This window comes from Punica granatum, chromosome 2 (assembly GCF_007655135.1).
Source record: "Punica granatum isolate Tunisia-2019 chromosome 2, ASM765513v2, whole genome shotgun sequence".
NCBI classification, from domain to species: Eukaryota; Viridiplantae; Streptophyta; class Magnoliopsida; order Myrtales; family Lythraceae; genus Punica; species Punica granatum.
In genome coordinates this window covers 36,348,567-36,368,388 of record NC_045128.1, presented here as the reverse complement: position 1 = coordinate 36,368,388, position 19,822 = coordinate 36,348,567, and the positions used below count along the sequence as shown (strand labels likewise).

The 19,822-nt window shown below is 40.9% G+C and overlaps 4 protein-coding genes across 6 annotated transcripts; 1 reads left to right on the top strand and 3 right to left on the bottom strand.

The window, feature by feature from the left end:
* Nucleotides 1–210: 210 nt before the first annotated feature.
* LOC116194964 (sulfate transporter 1.3-like) lies at nt 211–4,826 on the bottom strand. Its single transcript, XM_031523899.1, has 13 exons — nt 4,544–4,826; nt 3,247–3,625; nt 2,937–3,144; nt 2,510–2,684; nt 2,358–2,423; nt 2,147–2,260; nt 1,922–2,038; nt 1,702–1,828; nt 1,296–1,582; nt 1,007–1,197; nt 825–910; nt 667–743; nt 211–574 (listed from the first exon to the last, which is right to left on the bottom strand). The coding sequence occupies exons 2-13, from the start codon at nt 3,596–3,598 to the stop codon at nt 434–436; spliced, it is 1,941 nt and encodes a 646-aa protein (XP_031379759.1). The 5' UTR covers nt 3,599–3,625; nt 4,544–4,826; the 3' UTR covers nt 211–433.
* A 1,059-nt stretch (nt 4,827–5,885) lies between these two features.
* On the bottom strand, nt 5,886–10,840 carry LOC116194963 (heavy metal-associated isoprenylated plant protein 30-like). Of its 3 annotated transcripts, XM_031523897.1 has the most exons (6): nt 10,190–10,840; nt 9,613–9,691; nt 8,830–8,892; nt 7,344–7,689; nt 7,020–7,095; nt 5,886–6,428 (listed from the first exon to the last, which is right to left on the bottom strand). In XM_031523897.1, exons 4-6 carry the CDS (start codon nt 7,665–7,667, stop codon nt 6,307–6,309), a joined length of 522 nt encoding a protein of 173 aa, XP_031379757.1. In that variant the 5' UTR covers nt 7,668–7,689; nt 8,830–8,892; nt 9,613–9,691; nt 10,190–10,840; the 3' UTR covers nt 5,886–6,306. The 3 variants fall into 3 exon arrangements, with proteins under 3 accessions (XP_031379757.1, XP_031379758.1, XP_031379756.1); XM_031523898.1 differs by lacking the exon at nt 8,830–8,892; XM_031523896.1 differs by having other exon boundaries at nt 7,344–9,691; nt 10,190–10,349; nt 10,463–10,839.
* Nucleotides 10,841–12,969: 2,129 nt separating this feature from the next.
* LOC116194961 (sulfate transporter 1.2-like) lies at nt 12,970–16,904 on the top strand. The gene is made up of 12 exons (XM_031523894.1): nt 12,970–13,446; nt 13,573–13,780; nt 13,919–14,093; nt 14,197–14,262; nt 14,364–14,477; nt 14,568–14,684; nt 14,789–14,915; nt 15,044–15,330; nt 15,413–15,603; nt 15,684–15,769; nt 15,925–16,001; nt 16,088–16,904. Exons 1-12 carry the CDS (start codon nt 13,104–13,106, stop codon nt 16,226–16,228), a joined length of 1,932 nt encoding a protein of 643 aa, XP_031379754.1. The 5' UTR covers nt 12,970–13,103; the 3' UTR covers nt 16,229–16,904.
* A 208-nt stretch (nt 16,905–17,112) lies between these two features.
* Nucleotides 17,113–19,334, bottom strand: LOC116194962 (non-specific lipid-transfer protein-like protein At5g64080). Its single transcript, XM_031523895.1, has 3 exons — nt 18,842–19,334; nt 18,100–18,126; nt 17,113–17,449 (listed from the first exon to the last, which is right to left on the bottom strand). Exons 1-3 carry the CDS (start codon nt 19,191–19,193, stop codon nt 17,286–17,288), a joined length of 543 nt encoding a protein of 180 aa, XP_031379755.1. The 5' UTR covers nt 19,194–19,334; the 3' UTR covers nt 17,113–17,285.
* Nucleotides 19,335–19,822: the final 488 nt, after the last annotated feature.

Here is a 19,822-nt window from a genome sequence, read left to right as displayed (position 1 = left end):
AAACTCGGATGTCCCCTGGTGATCGATTCACATTTCTAGTGGAAAACAGTTCAGATGTCAGATGTGGAATTGTTTTCTCACCTTCCCTTTCCTCCCCCTATCTGGAAAATGGTTGATTTGGAAGGGCATAGCAGAAACAACAAGCAACTTGCAGAAGAAGGGTCATATTCAAGAATGTCATAACCAGCAATGGCATAAACAGGACATACAGAAAAGGAGAAACAATTTCTTGTTAAAAATAACATGGGTGGTCTACCCATTATTCAAGCAGGCAATATCTACATCTTTTGGGCCTCCATAATCTCGAGAAAAAAATGCATTTCTATTTATCAACCACTGGGTTTTCTTTTTACAAGAGTAATCTTACACGACAGGCTTTGTGTCTACCAGCAGGGAACATGTAAAGCTATTGGAAGCATTTCAGTCTTTAAACCTAAGCTTGTTCGAGTTTCGGTGCGCAAGTGAGAACTGCATCAGTCACGGTCAGGAAGATCTTGTCCTCCCCAATCAAGTTCACAAACTGTGATGCGTGCAGCTTGTCCATCACAATCGCCCCAGGATTTGCCAGAACCAGCTGCATAATATGCACAAAATCATCATAAGGTAAAATTATACAAAGGTTCACTGTTTCGCTAATGAAGTTAACAGTCAGTTCTTGACGCTAACCCGAATATCTTTTTTCTCGAGAGCTCGGTGTAGCTCTTCTAAGGCATGGATCCCACTCGTGTCTATGTCGGTAACAGCTGCAACAATCTCGCTTTTATGAGTACTTCAATCTGAACAGCAGTCAATGGACAATGGAAATTCTCCAAGAAACAGCTTACGTGACATTTCAACGATCAAGAACTCGATCCTCGACTGATTGTTCTCTTTCAGGTACTCCTCCTCATCAGCCAGCCACCTCAGGATCCTGAAAAAATTGACCATTCCATCCTCACTCAAGTGGCCCAACTGAAAAAATGGAAACTCAAAAGTACTAATGACTGATTCTTTATCGGTTTTTTACCTCTCCTTGACATAGTTTGAGTTAGAGAAATAGATCGCTGAATCCACCCTAATGATCAGAACTCCGGGGATTTTCAATGCTTCGGGATATTGCTGGATGTTCCGATAAACACTCGTCCTCGGCAGTTTTCCTAGTATTGCAGTCCTAGGCCTCGTTACCTGTAAGAGGATCTTTGCAAATGAAATGGAAACCTGCCATCCACAAAAAGTTTTATCAGAACATAAGAAAGAAAACCATAACACGTGAAATTCAATAAATTCACCAAGAGAGGTCCTGTGCCAAATCTCACCGCGATCAGCAGACCGATCTCCACGGAGACAAAAACAACGCCGAAAAAGGCTCCAAGACAGGCTAGGAAATCGAATTTGTCAATCTTCCAGATCAGGATCATAGCATTTATGTCAAATAGCCCGACAACTGCTGAGATTATGATTGAAGCGAGGATCGCGTTCGGTGTATACTTGAATAGTGGAGTGATGAATAAGAGTGTTAGTAATACCACAATCGACATAACAATGTTCGAGACTGCTGTATTGCAACCTGACATATAGTTGACAGCCGATCGGGAGAAGGATCCTGTATAAGACAATGTGTAATTACAATGAGCAAGTAAAAACACAAGATTTATTGCGGATCATTGGATAATCTCAAAACCCAGTCAGTTTGGAAGTTTGATACTCGACAAATTCTCTTGCCTGTTGCAATATAGCATGAAGTGAGTGAACCAATCATGTTCATTGTACCAAGGGCGACCATTTCCTTATTTCCATCTATCTGATAGTCTTTCATAGTAGCAAATGTCCGCGCAATCGCAACTGCTTCCTAGAGACGTGGAAGAAGAAGACCTTGTTATTCATGTTAAACTGATCAATAAGTGCTGGACTGCAAAAACTGTGTTCGGAGATCTTGCTGTACCGTCAATGCGACCATGCCTGATACTACACCAATCTTGAATCCCTTTCCGAGATAATCCCCTGTAAAGAATATTTCTTTGGCTGATGATGGGTTAACCCCTTTCTTTATGTGTTTCACCTTCAAAAGGGGTTGATGTGGGAATGTCAATTACAACATCGGTCTCAGCACGGAATAAATTGAATAAAAAAAGAGCCAAAAAAACACCGGAAAATAAAAAATACTTACTATCGCAACACCATGATTGTCAGCACGAGTAATATAAACGAGGAAGGTTGCGATGATAACGGATAGCAATGGAGTGATAGCAGGCACCCAGAAATACTTTGGGTTCTTCTTAGCCTGGCAAAAGAGTAGGAGGATATATAACTACAGCAGTTGATGGAGAAAGAAATGTAAATTTAGTTTTGACAGTACCGAGAAGATTCGAGGTACATACAATATGCTTGGCTAGCAGAAGGATTGCTAGGAAGGACACTCCTATGAGTATAGTTTGCCAATTCCACTGCAAAATCAAAATTTAAAAACTATCTCAACTGATCTGTAAGAGTGGCCTGTAAATGCAGAAATCGGAGTTTGTTATTGTCTTACCCCATGATGCACCGTGCCCCATACAGATTTCATGACCGAGACAATGTCGGTGTTCTGGGTGAATTTTTTTATGCCGAGCAGACCCTTAAGTTGTTGAAGAGCAATAGTCACAGCAGCACCTGCCATAAATCCTACTATTGCAGCATGCGATAGGAAGTCGATCAAGAACCCGAGCCTGCATTTTTTTTAAGAATAGACATAATCTTTAGTTTACGTGACTGGAAATTGAATTTGTTAGGCCTTTAGGAGAATCAACCAGTTCACGTGCTTGGAATGCATCTTTCGACCAGTTAAAAGTCTACAAGCTTTCTTTATGAATGTTGTTCGCTTAAGAGTACTAAAGAATTTTCATATAGATCACGGAACTGAGAAGCAATCATATTGAATGATCTAAATATTAAAAATCCATTGATAAAAGAAAACGAACCTAAAGAATCCAAGAGTGGCTTGGGTGACGCCAGCAAAGAATGTTGCAGTGAACGCGAGACGGCGATAATCTGTAGGATTCTCAGTCGGGTCGATCTCTTCCTGAAGGAGACTTCCCAGCAACAGAGAAACTACAGCTACAGGCCCTATTGCGATATCTCTAGAGCTTCCCATGAACGCATATATAAGCGGCGGAACAAAGCTACTATCTGAAAACACCAATAAAAAACATATAAAGCAGTTGAAAATCGAGGAATGTTCCATTGGATAAGAGAAAACAGCCTGAAGTGATCGAAATGAGAAGAACTTACATAGACCGTACTGAGGATCAAGTTTCGCTAGCTTCGCATACCCAATGTCTTGAGGGATACAGAGGCTAGCAATGGTGAGTCCGGCGATTATGTCCCCTTTGAACTTTTGGAGGCTGTAGTGCCTTCCCCAGTCAAGAATCGGGAACACAGACTGGATCACCAGCATGAGCTTCCTGGACCTTGGCTGGTCCTTGAACTGCCGCAGAGGGTCATCTGCGAAGAAAGTCTCCTTCACACCCGATTTGAACTCCTTGAGGATGTCTTGCTTTGGAGGTATTCCCACTTTGTGAACATAAGGCATGGTCTCTGAAGGTGCACGCGACGGAGGCCTGTTCACTACTGGTTCAGTCATTGTATGTTTCTGGGAAACAAAGGCGCCCTGCAATTCCACGATAGAAGAAGTTGTAGAAAAACTGAGGCGGCTTCGCAAACAATCTTCCTCTTTCAGTAAAATGGTCCATAAGATTCTCAGACAAAGTTTCCAGTAGTCGATCAAAAGGCACATTCACATCATAATCAAGAACAAGTATCAAATCAAATCCTGTTTCGCATGTCGAACATATGCAGATACATATGGACCCCTATTCAATTCATACATAGAACTTTCAATGAACTGATGACAGCAGAGGTTCTTGAAAAGCACCGGCAATATTTTACGAAAATCCATATATATATATATATATGAAAATATTCGAACAGCCTAAATGGTCAGCCCTGAATGAAGGAAAGATCATAGAGCTTCATCTCCCAAGTTTGACAATCGAGCAGGGAAAAGAGGCGGACGATGGTGTTTTCAACCTTAACGAAATGAAAACTAAAAAGCAAAAACAAGGAGAATCAACAAATGCATGATAAAAGCTGGTCCTGGAGCTGACTCTCTAACATGTTCTTCCATTCTTTCTGTACGAGGAACCATTCCAAGTCGGTCTCTCGGACCACTGCCACATAAAGTGGCTTATTCCATCAGTACTACCAATGGAAGACCAACGCGTATTCTTCCATCATATTTCCGGGACAACCATCGATTTCGCGAATAGGGTGAGAGAGCTTGAAAATTCATGTAAGCTGGAAATTCTTTCTGAAAACTCAGAGCAAGCAAAGAAAAATTTCGTCATGTACCAATCTAAGCGCGACATTGCGTTTGCCTAGCATTTCCTAACTGAACTCGGAGGACCCGGAATTACTCGGGTCCGTCCCGGATGTCCATTTTCCAGGAAAAAGCTGCAGCTCCAGAACACATTGACATTATTCTCGGATCAAACGGACGAATAAGGAAACAACAAAGACAGAGACTCACCCTTCAACTCTGGGTTCTGTCTGCACTCAGGGGAGGACGCCTTTCGATTTGCTCTGCTTGCCGGGACTCAATATAGGCGAGAATGAAGCTGAAATTACATCCCGGTACATTTGCTGAAATCAAATCCAGGTACATTGAACCTCCATTTTTACACAGCTTTGAATTTCTTTCTACCCTCACCTCTCTGAGCAACAGCTGGCCGTTTATGTTTCCATTTTTAGAACTTCACAGAGGAAACAGACTGAAGAATTGACCATAACCTGGATCGATGATCCGCCAATGACATGATTCCATGAAATGTACGATCTTTGCTATATTTATGCATGTGGGAGATCATACAAAATCATGAACACGAAGTCGGACATATAACATCATTGTCACTGGCCGATAGTCTTAGTCTATATTCTGATATTGGAACATAGCGAAAGGCGTCATTTCGAAATGACTCAGCTCAATGGATAAATTAAGGAAACCAATAATTTTGGCCTAATATTCAAGAGCAGACTGTTATCGGCTGGATGACATCCCACGAGCTAGTTGATGTTGTCAACGTGAATTTCCAAAAATTCGTATCTTATTTTCCAAGAAACAAAAGAACGATATAAGAAATTTCGACGTCGTTATCGTAGCCGGCTAGTTGTCTCTAGGAGACAGGGAGATGGGACAATTTCTACTCTTGAAGGCGAACGTACTGTAGTATTTCATGGAAATCAAATCCGGGGGGGCATTGTTTACGCATTGGTTATCCGTATCCCCACTAATCTTTTTTCCCCCCCTCAATTTCACCCCTAAAGTTTTGATTATATACGATTCCCGCAAATAATCAAAAACATATTCATGTGTGCGCCAACACCATCTATATACAACAGCATCATAAAACATACTGCCCGTGTTCGAAGAGCACCCAAAAGTTTTTCATCGTAAGATGATGGTTCTTTCAGTACATATCCTGTCCACATGTAGAATTCATAAAATGATCGTTACTACCTGTCGTTGGGTAGTGCACAGTATCGGGTTTGGACGGGGAGAGACTCACCAGGCCTCAAAAAAGGAACGCGGAACTAACTCTCTGTTGTTCTAATCAGCTTACAGATATTTATCGATTCAGCACAAGCAATAGAAAGGGTGTAACTAGAGGACACCGGTTGTTGACACTTCCAGGCACAAAAGGACGAAACATGCCCGATATAGCTAGTTCTAATGATCGTAAACTCGGATGCCCTGTTCTGATCAGTTCGCATACTAGAAAACGACCCTGATGCCCAATTGTTTTTGTCACCTTCCTTATCCTCCTATTAGAAAATGGTTGGTTTGGATAGGCATAGCACAAACAACAGACAACTTGCACAAGAAGGGAAGTCTTCCAGATTGCAAAACCAGCAACAAGGTTAACAAGACATAGAGAGAGGAAACAATTCCTTGTCAAGAAAACATAAAGTCTTTCTTAACACATCACTGTCAAGTGCCAATGCCCTTTCCAAACAAACCCCAAAAAGAAAGGAAGGAAAAAAAAAATGGAAATCAACATCAACCTCTCTTGGGTTAACATCCCATGGTCAAATTTCTCCAGATCCCTTTCCTCTACCCATTTTTCACAGCAGGACATACCTAAACACTTGAACATTTCCTAAAGGGGAGCTAAAAGACACTCTTCCAAGTCTAACAATATATATATATATATATATATATATATATTATCCAAGGCCTAAGAGCCATAATCACCTTTTCTTTTTTAAGTGGTTAACATAGCAGAGGGAGAAACCTTAATTAGTCCAAAACTCAGCTCTCTTGATCTTTGAAATGCTCTCAAGGACTCCATCAGGGGATACATGTCCCATCACAGTCACCCTCTTGGACTCCAGATCTATGCTGTATGATGTCACCCCTGCGACCAATTTGAGAACATTTTCTGATATTAGTGACGCTGCTAAAAAATAAGAATGCTTCTTGTTAAAGTTCATATGTCATAAATTGAATATATCACACCAACACGGTTTAAAATTTATTTTACCAGAAGATGTTATCACGAGTTCTACCCATAATAAAATTGTACTATCTTATTTACTGAGATGGCCCTTTGCATATTGTGGTGTGAGAGAGACTACCCGGACCCCATAAAACTATAGAGCCAGGACTTTTTCTCGATTACATTATGTGAGAACCTCAGACAAAATATCGGTACAGCACTCTGCATGCTATTAGCACCAGAATCGTATCAAGGTTTCATAAATCCGACCTCGTTACAATCGATTACAGATTTCTACAGTAGAAATGCATCTTGACTTAAAAACTCTGGACTCCCAATGAAGGATGAGCATAAACTCGGTAAAATTTGAGCAAAAATTAGTAACGCCACAGGCCATTGTGCTATTTATGTTGGTTAAAAGTAAAACTTCTTCAATAGATGAATAAGACATGGAGAAGATATTGCACAAAGAGAATTTGTTTCGAATATTGTGGTTAAGAAGAAGAGTACCTTCCATTTTGGATATATGCTTCTTGACTTTACCTGCACAACCTTGGCAATGAAGAGAGACCCGCATAACTACTACCTGCAGAATATGCATCCCGATAATCGCTTCTAGTTACATATTGTACAATCACTGCAGTAAATCTACATCCACTAGAATTTTTTATACAGATGGCAACTAAGTTAACAGATTGACTCTTGACTAGGATCTAGTATAAACGTGTATCTGCATTCACAAAATTTGCTCGTTTATATACTATTCACTCCGAGAATGTATAAAAATATAAGAGAAGATGACAGAAAAAATTGCATGACAGACGTGTCCCTAACCTGGAAGACATTGTCAGATGACGAGGAGCCCAATGTAAGCTGCTTGATGGGATCACAACGACCAGAAGAATGGTTATTCTGCCTGTAATCTTCTCTTTTAAAGGATGGCACAAGAACTGATGGTGATCTCCTGTATCTAGCTTCAGGATTAAACCGCTTGTTATGAGTCCACTCAGCAAGTTGAGAGTACCGGTGGACACTGCTCAGCAACCTGTTGTTCTCAACTAGGGTTTTGTCAGGTTTTCTGGGTACTATAACTGATCGGGGATCGGCAATGGTGCAAACTGAAGTTGCTTCCACTGACTGGCACATGAAACCCCTCATCTCCTCTATTTCTCCTCCCTCTCTGTGATCAATTGGCAGGGATAGTCAACTCTCAGAAAGAGTGACAGTATTTTCGAATAGAACAGCTAGTAACAGGAGTTATATATACACAAATATGTAAGGCCAATTGCTTGAAAGTGTTAGGTGAAAGTGCTTTTTGTGGTCATGTGACTTCACCCCAATACAGAGTAAATGATATTTTGCTTTCATGGTTGTGGGACCGGGCTGAGTTTTTTTGTTAAAGGGCCTCTCCCTGTATTGTTTTTCAAGAGATTCATTGAAATCTTCACATTGTTCACTCTGCATACACAATAGCAAAAAGTACGCCACCTCATGACAAAGAACAATCTTGATTCTATACGTTTGTTATACTAAAAGCTAATAATAATTGCTTGAGGAGGATAATTGCAGTCTTAAGTTCATGGATATATCCCGATTACACTAGACCATAAATTTAGTTAATAGGACTGACAAGAAAACTTTGTGAAAAAGGTGCTCTATTTATTTATTCGTTTATTTATAGTTATTTTCTTCTTCTGAGAAACAAGCATATATGCATATGGTATCTTAATGGCAGAGCTAAGAGGATATTGGCTGGCAATGTCAGAAATATCAGTACTGAAATGCCCTACAGTTTTGAATACAACCATCCAGTCCCTATCACTTGTTAATGTTCAGAACGAAGTTGTTCACTCTTTCCAACTACTGAACACTCTCAGATGATGCGTCAACACTCTGTACTGTCCTTCTGTATAAACTGGGAAATTGCAGGAAAAAGAATTTGATTACACGATCAAACATTTGACTACACATTCTATGTGCTAGTTTTCCATTGATTGGGGTCTCACACACAACCACAAGGACAAAGGAGAAAATCACCGTCAAGGGGAGAGATTATTCTGTTTTCAAATGGAGATCCAAGGAACGATGATGCTTATGCTAGTTCTTTTATCTGTTGAAATTTTTTGGGATGAATACAGGTCATCCCATATGAAATGGGTGTTCTCCACTTAAATCTGAGGACTTATTGGGGCCTTATAGGCAGTTGACTTCATTTTGGGGAAGAAAAGGAATATTATGCACCATTATTTTGGGTAAGAACATTATTTCTAATTACAATGAATCACCAAGGAAAAGAAAGGGTAGTTAACAAGGGATTTACGATGGTAAAAGAGAACTCAGCAGAAAGAGGCAAGCAGTTCACTGACCAGTAGAGACAAAACAACTGAGCATAGTAAAAGAAGTAGCAGAGTCAGTGCATTTAATGAATTTTAAGGAAAAGAATATTTTTAATTGCTCATAAGCATTAAAAACCCCTTATTGTCAGCTCTCTCCCATGCTCTGACCTAATTTCACTCTTCCACGTCCTTCCATCTCCGAGGATACGCCCCACATCAGTCGTTTGACAAATTAGTAACAGGCCAATAAATCAGCTTTTCGTTCACAGCAATTAAATGGTTATATTGCTCAGTGAACATAGTCCAATATCAAAAGTAGTTACTGCATGGCGTTAACTGCCGAAATTTATTGTTGCTACTAATCAAAGGTTGCTTCCAATCAGAGGCTTATTAATGGCCAGAATCCACACAGGCTTACTAGACCATGCAATCATGTGGAAGCATTGTAGTATTGTACCCCCAGTTCAGCTTTAATCATTCCCCACATGAAAAGATATACATAGACTGTGCCTCATCTAGAACAGGAGTCAATTTATCTTTACCTATTGGTAATAAAGTGAGAGGGGGAAGATGCTACGGAGTCAAGAGCACAATGTGACTTTCAATAATAGCACGATCATCTACTTGTTATACTTATATCAATTGGAAAGTAGAGACAAAACGAGCAAAGAAACTACCCCAGAGAATACTACTTATCATTATTTAGAAAAGGTAAGCATGAAATTTGATGGGTACTAGAAGAAGGGAATAGTTCGATAAAAATGAACCAAGGTGGTGCTTTCCAAATGATGAGCCCATGAGTAAGATGGGACCATAGGAGGAGGACCACTCTCCTTTTGGCCTTCCCTGCATGTAAGTAAATCAGCATGTTAGGTCGTGGGTCGATAGCAGCAAAAGGCGGTCAAGAAAGTAGGAGAAAAGGAGCAAATGCTCAGTTAACTAGAAGTTGCAGGTGCAATAAATGAGTGGGAAGGAGGACCCTCGTCACAGAACTATCAAGCATTTATTTGGTAGGGACAGAAGCAATACGAAATTCCCATCCTCAGTCGAACTCTACTCAGTGAAATATTCATTCTAGCAAAGCAAACTCAAGGCCACTCCCTCATTGTTGTATTAGGGAGCTGATCGAATCCACGTTAAGGACAAAAGAATCACTAGAAATTAGAACAATGCGATCTCATTTCAATTATAATTCAACAACAGAAGTGACGTTCTCGTAATCATGCTACTAAGATCGTTAAGATTTATGATAAAAAATTTATGCACAGTTCGATCAGTTTATCGACGTCTCTGTAACTTATCCTATTTCTGCATCGAAACTTAAAAACTTTATTGATCATATACCTGAAAAATGTGAACTTCAGCAAGGATCTTCTCTCTTTCTTTCAGTTTCTTCTTTCCCCTTCTCTTTCGGAGGGAATAAAGAGGGGCTTACTACAATGAAGCACCTATTTTCCGAGCACAAGCCTTCGACAACCGTCCCAATGCAACGGATTTTGGCACCCTGAAAGTTTTACGTCGAAAATCGTGCCAATGCACCTATTTCAAACTCTCGCAAAGCGATTCCATGTCATAATTGCTTAAATTTAGTTCCCTTTGAGGCAATACGTCGAGCACCTTGACAGGCCATTCGGCGTCTCCAATGTAAGAGACCAGAGACTAGAGAGTCCAGACGAACCCCAAAAGAGCCTGCTACAGAAATCGCCCTCCGACCCTTCATCTACGTCAAGTTCTAGCTAAACCTTCACTAGCCCTTTCTGATCCAAACTCCTGCCCTTGTATGAAACAGCATCATCATGCTTAATCATTTCAAGGACCCAGCTTCCCTCGGAAGAAGGGGAACCTCCACCACCGACGAGAATCATTCTCCAACGTCCACGTACTCCTCTGTGGATTCCGGCTCTCCGGCGGTGGAAGGGGGAGATCGCTCCAACCTTCTTCCTCCATAGTTCTTCCAATTCAATTGCGTAGGAGCCGTTTACGCGCGAGCCGGAATCGGGTCGGTTTGTTGATGGAATTGGTCAACGCCAACGGACAACCCAAAAAAGGGAAAATTTCATTTTCCTCCCATATCTTTTCCTCAGATCATTTTAGTCCTTTAAGTTTGTGACCAAAACAACAAGGTCCTATTAAGTTGCATGAATCTAGAGAGTCTTGAAGAAACGACGTTAGGCAGTTAGGCTCCAGCTGAGCACTTGAAGCCACGGGTCACACATCGGCGACACTTATATGGAGCTACCCGGATTGATTACACAACTCTAATTCGATCTCGATCTCTTTTTGGCCATTTAGATTATGAATTGATCCTATTAGATCATAGACACATGGGATGAGTGATCTTTTCAGCGCCCATCACTAGCTAAAGCTTATATGAACGGTAACGTGTCAAGTAGTTGTTTTTAGATTCTTTAGGTGATATTGAAAAAGATTAAGGCGAGAATGTTTAATAAGTGTAATGGGAATGAAACATGATATCATGTAATTACTAAACTTTGTAAAATATACATGTAGGAGCAGATTAAGCATTGTGTATGACATCACAATAGAAATTTTTTTATTATATTAATCATTATATATTATTAACAACTATGTACTTCATTGATGAATTTAACCCAAAAGGCGCAAATAATTCATAGATGAAAGGCTATATATTAAGGAGAGAGAGTCTTCTATGTGGTGACTCCATTATATGAAAGACTTTCTCATATGTTATTTAATCATGATGGTAAAGATTTAATCTAGTATCAAAAAACGGTATAACGCAGTGGCGCACTCTCTCATCCGTTGACTTAGAGGTCGCAAGTTCGATATCTAATGGGACTATCCGTGCCCCTTTATTAGTTAAGATTTCTCTTTCATTTCATGATAATCGGCTATGACCCTTAACTGGACGGAGTAATTTACGCATGAATGTGTAAGGCTGAGTATTTATGGCTTGTTTGAGTCGACGAGGGGGAGATGATATGGTAGATTTGGGGGTAAAAGCAAGATCATCTAGCTATGAGTCTAAATAGTAACAGCTTGAGAGAGTACCACGCAAGTGTAAAAAAGTGACAGGCATCGCATGCAGAGATAGCAGACCCAATAATGTTATTAATTTTATTTGGTCAGCTGTGATCCATTTTTTAATTAAGTTGATTACAATATAATTTTTTATGAGTTTGAAGAAGTCACACACAAACAAGCTGGAGATTGGATGACCCTTTTTCATTCTGAAGGGTTACATAACATTTTTATTGAATTCGCAAGTATATATTCCTATTTTACAGTGATATAGTGAAAGAACTCATAAAATCGCTACAATTAATAGAAGATCTATGGCAAATTATCTGCGTGCTCAACGTTGTTCCGTATATTTACCCTTGCAACCATATTAGTATTTTTTTCATATCATGTGAATTTTTTTTCTAAAATAGCTCTCAATTATCTTATTTTAATTTATTTCGAATTACAAGAGAAACTCATGAGTTTTGTACAATGAAATATAAATTCTAATAACTAATAAAGAAACATATATAATTTCACTGTAACTATTGAATTTAAAATCTGATTACCAAATTAATAAATGTGCATTGCACTACATCCTTTTTGAATATCAATAACACAACAACTATAAAGTCAACTTCATTATCGATAAAAGGTCGTCTAAGGGCTTAATTAATAACAAAATATCTCTTTAAAAAAAAAAGAGCCCCGCAGTCTATTGTTTTTTAAATCTTCTGTGTAAGATGCTCTCATATCCCTACATGGCTGTCTGTTGGAATATGTACTTGGACTGAAAAGAGATCACTATGCATCATCCCGCCAATGAGAGAGTTCATTCTTTAGCCGTTTGACTTGGGATCTGCGTACTCTAGAAACTTTATTATTACATAAAAATAAAGCAATTCTGTCTCAACGACAAATTGAATTTTTAAGGTGTCAACTTTATTTATAATGTAAGAGTTTAAAATATATTAGAAGCATTTTGTGATTCGGGTCAAGTAGACATTCGAATAGGGAGTACTGGAAGTTAATTGATAGAATGAAGACATATAGTGAATAAAAGAGTTCTTACTGCATGAAAGTCTACGTTTCTCTCTCGTCCTCTTCCCTCTTCCCTATAAATTGAGATAAGCTAAAGCTAAACTCTCACTTTGTTCCATCATCTGAAGTCATCTCAGTCCTATCCGCTTCAGATAGATGTATACTTCCTAAGACTCTTATCGCCATTTCGATCGAGGCTGATCTGCATTCTCGTACATAATCCCCGATAAGGATGAGCAACCGGATTTCGCAGGATATCGACCCCTCGGAGGCTCCTCCCTTCGTCCACAAGGTCGGGAAGCCCCCGAAGCAGAAGCTTTTGAAGGAGTTCACGTCCACCGTGAAGGAGACTCTCTTCCCGGATGACCCGCTCCGGCAGTTCAAGGACCAGCCGAGGTCGAGGAAGTTAGTCCTAGGGATCCAGTCCGTGTTCCCGATCCTCGACTGGGGAAGGAACTACAGCCTTCAAAAGTTCAAGGGGGACCTCATCGCGGGGCTCACCATTGCGAGCCTTTGCATCCCTCAGGACATAGCGTATGCGAAGCTCGCCAATCTCGAACCTCAGTATGGCCTATGTGAGTTCTCGGCCTCGTCATCAGTATCCCTGAATTTATTCTCGATCTCTTTTATTTCGTTCATTTGATTTGATATTTATTTCTCAGTTTTCTTATTATTGTGTTGTTTAATGATGTTTAATTTAGACAGTAGCTTCGTTCCGCCCCTTGTATATGCCTTCATGGGCAGCTCGAGAGATATCGCGATAGGGCCGGTAGCTGTTGTGTCTCTACTGCTCGGGACTCTTCTTAGGGAAGAGATCGACCCGAACGAGAATCCTCATGACTACCAGCGTCTCGCCCTCACTGCGACTTTCTTCGCAGGCATCACCCAGTTTAGTCTCGGGTTTCTCAGGTATTTATATTTTCGTTCTTTCTTCTAGCATATTGCTTAAAGAAGGTGATATATATAGGATTGCACTGCCCAATCTTATGAAAAAAATTGGAACATAACATAATCTTAATGAACTGAACGTATGTTATTTTACTGCAGGCTCGGGTTTTTGATAGACTTCCTGTCCCACGCTGCGATAGTCGGCTTTATGGCAGGTGCTTCCGTGACTATTGCTCTTCAGCAGTTGAAGGGTATGCTTGGCATAAAAGACTTCACGAAGAAGACCGATATCATCTCGGTCTTGAGATCAGTTTTTAAGGCAGCGCATCACGGGGTAATTTAACCATAACAATATCAAATTCCTTCCTTGTTTGAGAATGCTCGAAGCCAATATATATCATACGTACTGACTGCTCCATCTGGAACTGTTTTTGCAGTGGAATTGGCAGACGATACTTATCGGGGTGACATTCCTAGCCTTCCTTCTGATTGCTAAGTACATCGTACGAACTAACTCATACCTCAAAGATATCGTTAGCTCTCATTCGTTATATCTCGATTGACTTTTGCTGATCCGTATATTTTTCGCGTTATTCTTCGACAGGGTAAGAAAAACAAGAAGTTATTCTGGGTCGCTGCAATTTCTCCATTGACATCTGTTATCATCTCCACCTTCTTCGTTTACATCACCCGAGCCGATAAGCAAGGAGTGGCAATAGTAAGAATTGAGTTTTCGGTGTAGTTGCTTCTCTTTGCTATATAAATGAACTATGCGGTTTAGCTTACCAGTTCCATGTATTTATGAAAGGTGAAACATATCAATAAGGGCGTGAACCCTCCGTCGGTGAATGAGATCTACTTCACTGGCCATTATCTCTCCAAGGGCTTTAGAATCGGAATCGTGGCAGGCATGGTCGCACTAACAGTAAGAAAAACAGATCCTTTCTGCTTGAGCTTTCGATTAATTCTCGTCTTTGATGACGGTGATTTGTTTGTCTTATGATTGGTTATATTTACACATACGAATAGGAAGCGGTGGCCATTGCACGAACATTCGCTGCCATTAAAGACTACCAGATAGACGGAAACAAAGAAATGGTTGCGCTCGGGACGATGAACGTGATCGGTTCGTTGACTTCATGCTACGTAGCTACAGGTTTGGAAACACTGCTTTAAGGAAATTCAGTCACTTATCAGAATAATATTATCTTTCTTAAATAACTTGTCGCGCCGTAAGTAGTTTCCTGTTGTAGTTATCCGAAATTTCTTAAATTGCTCGAGCAGGATCGTTCTCCCGATCGGCGGTTAATTTCATGGCCGGGTGCAATACAGCGGTATCCAACATCGTGATGTCCGGTGTTGTCTTGCTAACACTTGAAGTAATTACCCCCTTATTTAAGTACACCCCTAATGCTATTCTGGCCGCCATCATTATATCTGCTGTCGTGGGCCTCTTCGACATAGATGCTGCGATTTTGATATGGAAGATCGACAAGTTGGACTTCATTGCTTGCGTGGGAGCCTTCTTTGGTGTGACCTTCATCTCTGTCGAGATCGGCCTCTTAATCGCCGTAAGATCCTTCACACGATACAATAACTATTATTTGATATTCATCGCTTGCTGATTGGTATTTGAACTGATTAATGTACTAGGTCACCATCTCCTTTGCAAAAATCCTCTTACAAGTGACGAGGCCTCGAACAGCTATCCTAGGGAAATTACCAAGGACGACGGTCTATAGAAATATTCTGCAATACCCGGAAGCATCGAAGGTTCCTGGAGTATTAATCGTGAGGGTCGACTCTGCCATTTATTTCTCAAACTCCAACTATATAAGGGAGAGGTATGACAATAAAAGCAATCTGCATATAACTCTCGGAACTTTGGGCTTTGAGATATACGCATCTTACATACTTCTTGCAGGATCTTGCGATGGCTTACCGATGAAGAGGAGCATCTGAAGGAAAATCATCAGCCAAGAATCCAGTTCTTGATCATCGAGATGTCGCGTAAGCTGTCCTTTACAAAAATTCCCCAGAACTCAGAAAGTGTGTGCTAGGACCGAACTATACTTGCGAGAACCGGAAGGCTTATTATATATAGTGTTCTTTTTTCTCTTCATGAATAAAACTAAAACTTATTGGGAACTCATGTTCGACTGCAGCTGTTACGGACATTGACACGAGCGGAATTCACGCATTCGAAGAGTTGTACCGAGGTCTCCAAAAGAGAGATGTTCAGGTATGGTCCTCTTCCCTTTTTATCATTTATACCGTATGAGTTCAAACCCGCAGGATAATCCTTTTTGGTTCTTCTCAACCCTTCAGCTCATTCTGGCGAACCCTGGGCCCAACGTGATCGACAAGCTCCACACTTCGAAGTTTACGGATATGATAGGAGAAGATCACATCTTCCTCACAGTAGCTGATGCTGTCACGGCTTGTGCTCCGAAGTATCAGGAAGCCTAGATGGCCTTCTGCACAAGTTTTCTGTTCGAACAATAAGGGTTTGCGCTCCAAGAAACTATAGCTCCGTACACCTTGAAACCGCGAACTACTTGCTCTTATTAGTATACGAGTTGGATAGATGGGCTCGTAAAAGCTTGTTGGCGGTCCATGGCGTGTTTGAGCCACGAAATGAACGAGATTCATTTCGAGGCAATCGTCTGTACGCTAGAATATCAATCTTAATTTGCAGTGTATGTTATCATTCTCCGTCTCCTAATGTAACGATATGTTTCTAATGCAAAGAAAAGTATCAAGACGGACAACTGCTCCATTTGTCTTCCCATATAGCCATGCCGATGAACTTGTGGGACTCGAGAACGTCTTTATCAAGGAAATAGTGCCCTAAAGCCATGCTATTGAACTTGTGAGACGCGAGAACTGTTCTTATCAAGGAAATAGTGCCATAAAGCCATGCTGATGAACTTGCGGGACTCGAGAACGTCCTTTCTAAGGAAATAAAAGAGCACGTCAATGAAGAGAGAAAATAACATAATAGTGCACATCTCGCCTAGTGATCAAAAAATCTCAAATTTGATACCTAATGAAACTACTCGTGCCTCTTTATTAGATATTTTAGATTTCCATTTCAATATACTAAACCCATCAGCCTTCCTTATAACCGGAAAAAAAAAAAAAACACATCAATCTCACTCTCACAGGTGAGAACTAAATCCAGGAATTCTTGAGCTGGGCCCGACCAGGAAATCGATACCTGATTGTATTAGAGGCTGGGCCACCCTTTCAAATGAACTGGGCCCAATAGTGCATGGGCCCGCCAATCACTATGCACCAGCAGAAGGAAGAACAAGATCAAGAACAAGAACCAAGGAACGAGAAACAAAAGATCTCGGAAACCTTCTGAAAATCGGCCATCAATGAGATATATGGAAATGGTCCAGTCCAATGGTCTCAGTACATAAGTCTCCGGTTTCATTACATCATATCATCATCAACCTAATAGCGACATGCATCTCCCTCTGCTCTAATTCACTTTGGCAGCAAAATGCTGACAGCGAGCTCACATCTTGTCCACAGTCAGGATCAGCCCGAGGGCGATGCCCGAGATCAACCAGCCTAGTGATATGGCGCGACCGACAGGGGCGGCATTCCCGGGAGTCGGGACAGGCGCCATCATGTTCCCCCCGGTTGGGGATAGCGCCCCTCCGGCTGTTGGAGATGGACCTGCAAGGAGAAGCACAACATGAGAAAAAATGCATGCGTGTGTTTGAAGAAAACATGACTCATCCTAGACAGAGATTACAGATCATGCTTGATGCTCTTCAAACATGATACGAGCTTGATACGAACGGCGGAAATTCCAGGGTCCGTATCTTTTAAGGAAATGACTATCCACAATCGAAAGCCTCAGGGTCGGTGAATGTGATAATCATCTCCAGTGATCCGAGAAAGTCGGCCATAACTCATCGAAGACCGAACAAAACCAATCTTATCCAAACACATAGCAACACAAGAAAAAGGAAAGTTCTGTTTTCTCAAGATCAGTCAAAGACAACCAATTTTTCGATGATTTAAATGGGCGAACTTTTCCAGGCACGATTAGGAAAACAGTCGATGGTAGTGATATCTCAATTAGTCACTTTCTTCACCAAACTAAAGCACCCCCACAGACTTTTTAAAAGCCATCTGAGAACAGTGAGAGGAGTGTGGGTCTGAGCACTCTAGGAGGAAAGTCATGTGCCCCCACAAGCCGAAGGCTGAGCCCACAGATTTCCATCAACTGTCCCACAACTTTAAGACTACTACGCCATTAAAGACGAAAGGCACTGTTGGATCAGAGGACAACCAATGCAGACCAGAAACAGAGCAATTACCTGGAGCGGCAGCTGGGCTCTGTGACACTGCAAGAAAAAGGGACCGAAATTCAAGTCAAACAACAGTCTGGCTATATGAAATCCAAAGGGGAAATAAGGAACGGACATCAACAGATAACATTGAATAAATCGTACAGAGGTTGGGCCTTTTTTTTTTTGGCCAATTATTATTTCCGTGAAATCAGAGACATAGCAGATGGTATGATCAGCAGAACTTGACCAGAGAAATTGGTCGTTTCACTAAGGTTTGATATATATTTTTTTTGGGTGATAACTAAGGTTTGATATTGAAACCAGAAAATTAACGATTTTATTTCCAAAATTACATCTTTCGGCAATAACTTTCTTCCGGATCAGTCCACAGCTTGTCAAGGTAAAGGCCAACAAGCAACACAACTGCAGCAAACATCATTCTAATGTACAGCTTTTAATAAATAAAAAATCACAAAGATAACGACAAAGATAATAAAAGGAAATTAATAAGGGGGAAAAAAGAGGAAGAAGACGGACATCAAATTAAGCCCATAAATCCAAACGTAGCCGGAGAAAAATGCAAAAGAAAATCTTCTCACCCAAAAATATGCCCAAAAAAAAACATTTTTTTGTGTTAATAAATTTCATTTTGGTAATAAATTGCAAAAAATATATACATATATTTCCGGCAAGGTGAGATAAAAGAAGAAGCTATAAAAGAAATACGAAATGGAAGGGAGGAAAAAGAAATGGTGAAATGGGGACTGACTGGCGCAGGTAGCGACGGAAGGGGCGGAGAGCTTGCACGCGGAGGGGAGGGTGAGGGCCTTGGAGACGTTGAGGACGAACCCCAGCTGGGCGCTGCTCTTGAAGGCCTCGCAGAGGCACTCGGCTTGGGTCCTGAGGACGGTCTTGAGCCCGGAGCAGCAGGTCCCCTCCGGCTTGGTGGAGGTGCTCCCGTTGCTAACGAAGGACAGGCAGTCGGCCATGTTCAGGATGAGGGACGAGCAGTCCACCGCAGGCGCCGGGGCAGGCTCGTGGTGGTGGGCAGCTGCTGACGGGGCGGGGCCGTGTGCGGCGGCGAGGAGGGACGCAATGGCGAGGAAGAGAAAGAGCTTCATCGTGGGCGTGTTCGAGCAGAGACCAAAACGAGAGTGAAGCAGAGTCAGGAAGACGAAGGGTTTTAGAGAGAGAGAGTGAGTGTGGGTGGTGTTGGGAATTTCAAGGAGGAGAAGGGGGAAGGGGACATGTGGGGGAAGTGATTGAGTGGCCAACGCAGGTAGGTGTGGGCGTACGTGTCCCCATGCTTGCTTCTCTCTCTCTCTCTCTCTCTCTCTCTATTCACTGGCACTGGTTTCCCTTTCACCTTCGAAATAATTTTTTTTCCATATATTCTTACTTTTAAAATTACTGATAATGTTATAAAACTATAAAACATAAATGATGGCTCACATTATTGTTAGTTTATGTTTTATTAATAATGATGGATAATTATGTAAAGTATTGAGAATATATTTAAAGTTAGTATAAAACTTATAATAATTATATATAATATTTTTGTACACTAAAAAGTATATACAATTTTTTTACATAATAATATTTTTATATAACTAAAAAGTATCGAGTTTTTGGCTTTCCAAGTATGTGCATAGCCTATTGTCTCCTCTCATTATTCCAACGTTTCACACAAAATCTCACGCTCTCGAAACTCTGATATCTAAATTATATGAAAAATAATAACAAATAATTA

Excerpts from the sequence above, each read along its gene's own strand:
- LOC116194964 (XM_031523899.1), bottom strand. The coding sequence starts at position 3,598 with ATGACTGAACCAGTAGTGAACAGGCCTCCGTCGCGTGCACCTTCAGAG. Across the intron at positions 1,198-1,295 it reads AGATCGGTCTGCTGATCGCG|GTTTCCATTTCATTTGCAAA; the intron begins GTGAGATTTGGC and ends TGTGGATGGCAG. Across the intron at positions 911-1,006 it reads TCAAACTATGTCAAGGAGAG|GATCCTGAGGTGGCTGGCTG; the intron begins GTAAAAAACCGA and ends CAATTTTTTCAG.
- LOC116194961 (XM_031523894.1), top strand. The coding sequence starts at position 13,104 with ATGAGCAACCGGATTTCGCAGGATATCGACCCCTCGGAGGCTCCTCCC. Across the intron at positions 14,094-14,196 it reads TTAAGGCAGCGCATCACGGG|TGGAATTGGCAGACGATACT; the intron begins GTAATTTAACCA and ends CTGTTTTTGCAG. Across the intron at positions 14,263-14,363 it reads TTCTGATTGCTAAGTACATC|GGTAAGAAAAACAAGAAGTT; the intron begins GTACGAACTAAC and ends ATTCTTCGACAG.
- LOC116194963 (XM_031523897.1), bottom strand. The coding sequence starts at position 7,667 with ATGAGGGGTTTCATGTGCCAGTCAGTGGAAGCAACTTCAGTTTGCACC. Across the intron at positions 7,096-7,343 it reads CATCTGACAATGTCTTCCAG|GTAGTAGTTATGCGGGTCTC; the intron begins GTTAGGGACACG and ends CATATTCTGCAG. Across the intron at positions 6,429-7,019 it reads GCATATATCCAAAATGGAAG|GGGTGACATCATACAGCATA; the intron begins GTACTCTTCTTC and ends AATTGGTCGCAG.
- LOC116194962 (XM_031523895.1), bottom strand. The coding sequence starts at position 19,193 with ATGAAGCTCTTTCTCTTCCTCGCCATTGCGTCCCTCCTCGCCGCCGCA. Across the intron at positions 18,127-18,841 it reads TTCCGTCGCTACCTGCGCCA|TGTCACAGAGCCCAGCTGCC; the intron begins GTCAGTCCCCAT and ends TTTTTCTTGCAG. Across the intron at positions 17,450-18,099 it reads GAGCCCAGCTGCCGCTCCAG|GTCCATCTCCAACAGCCGGA; the intron begins GTAATTGCTCTG and ends TTCTCCTTGCAG.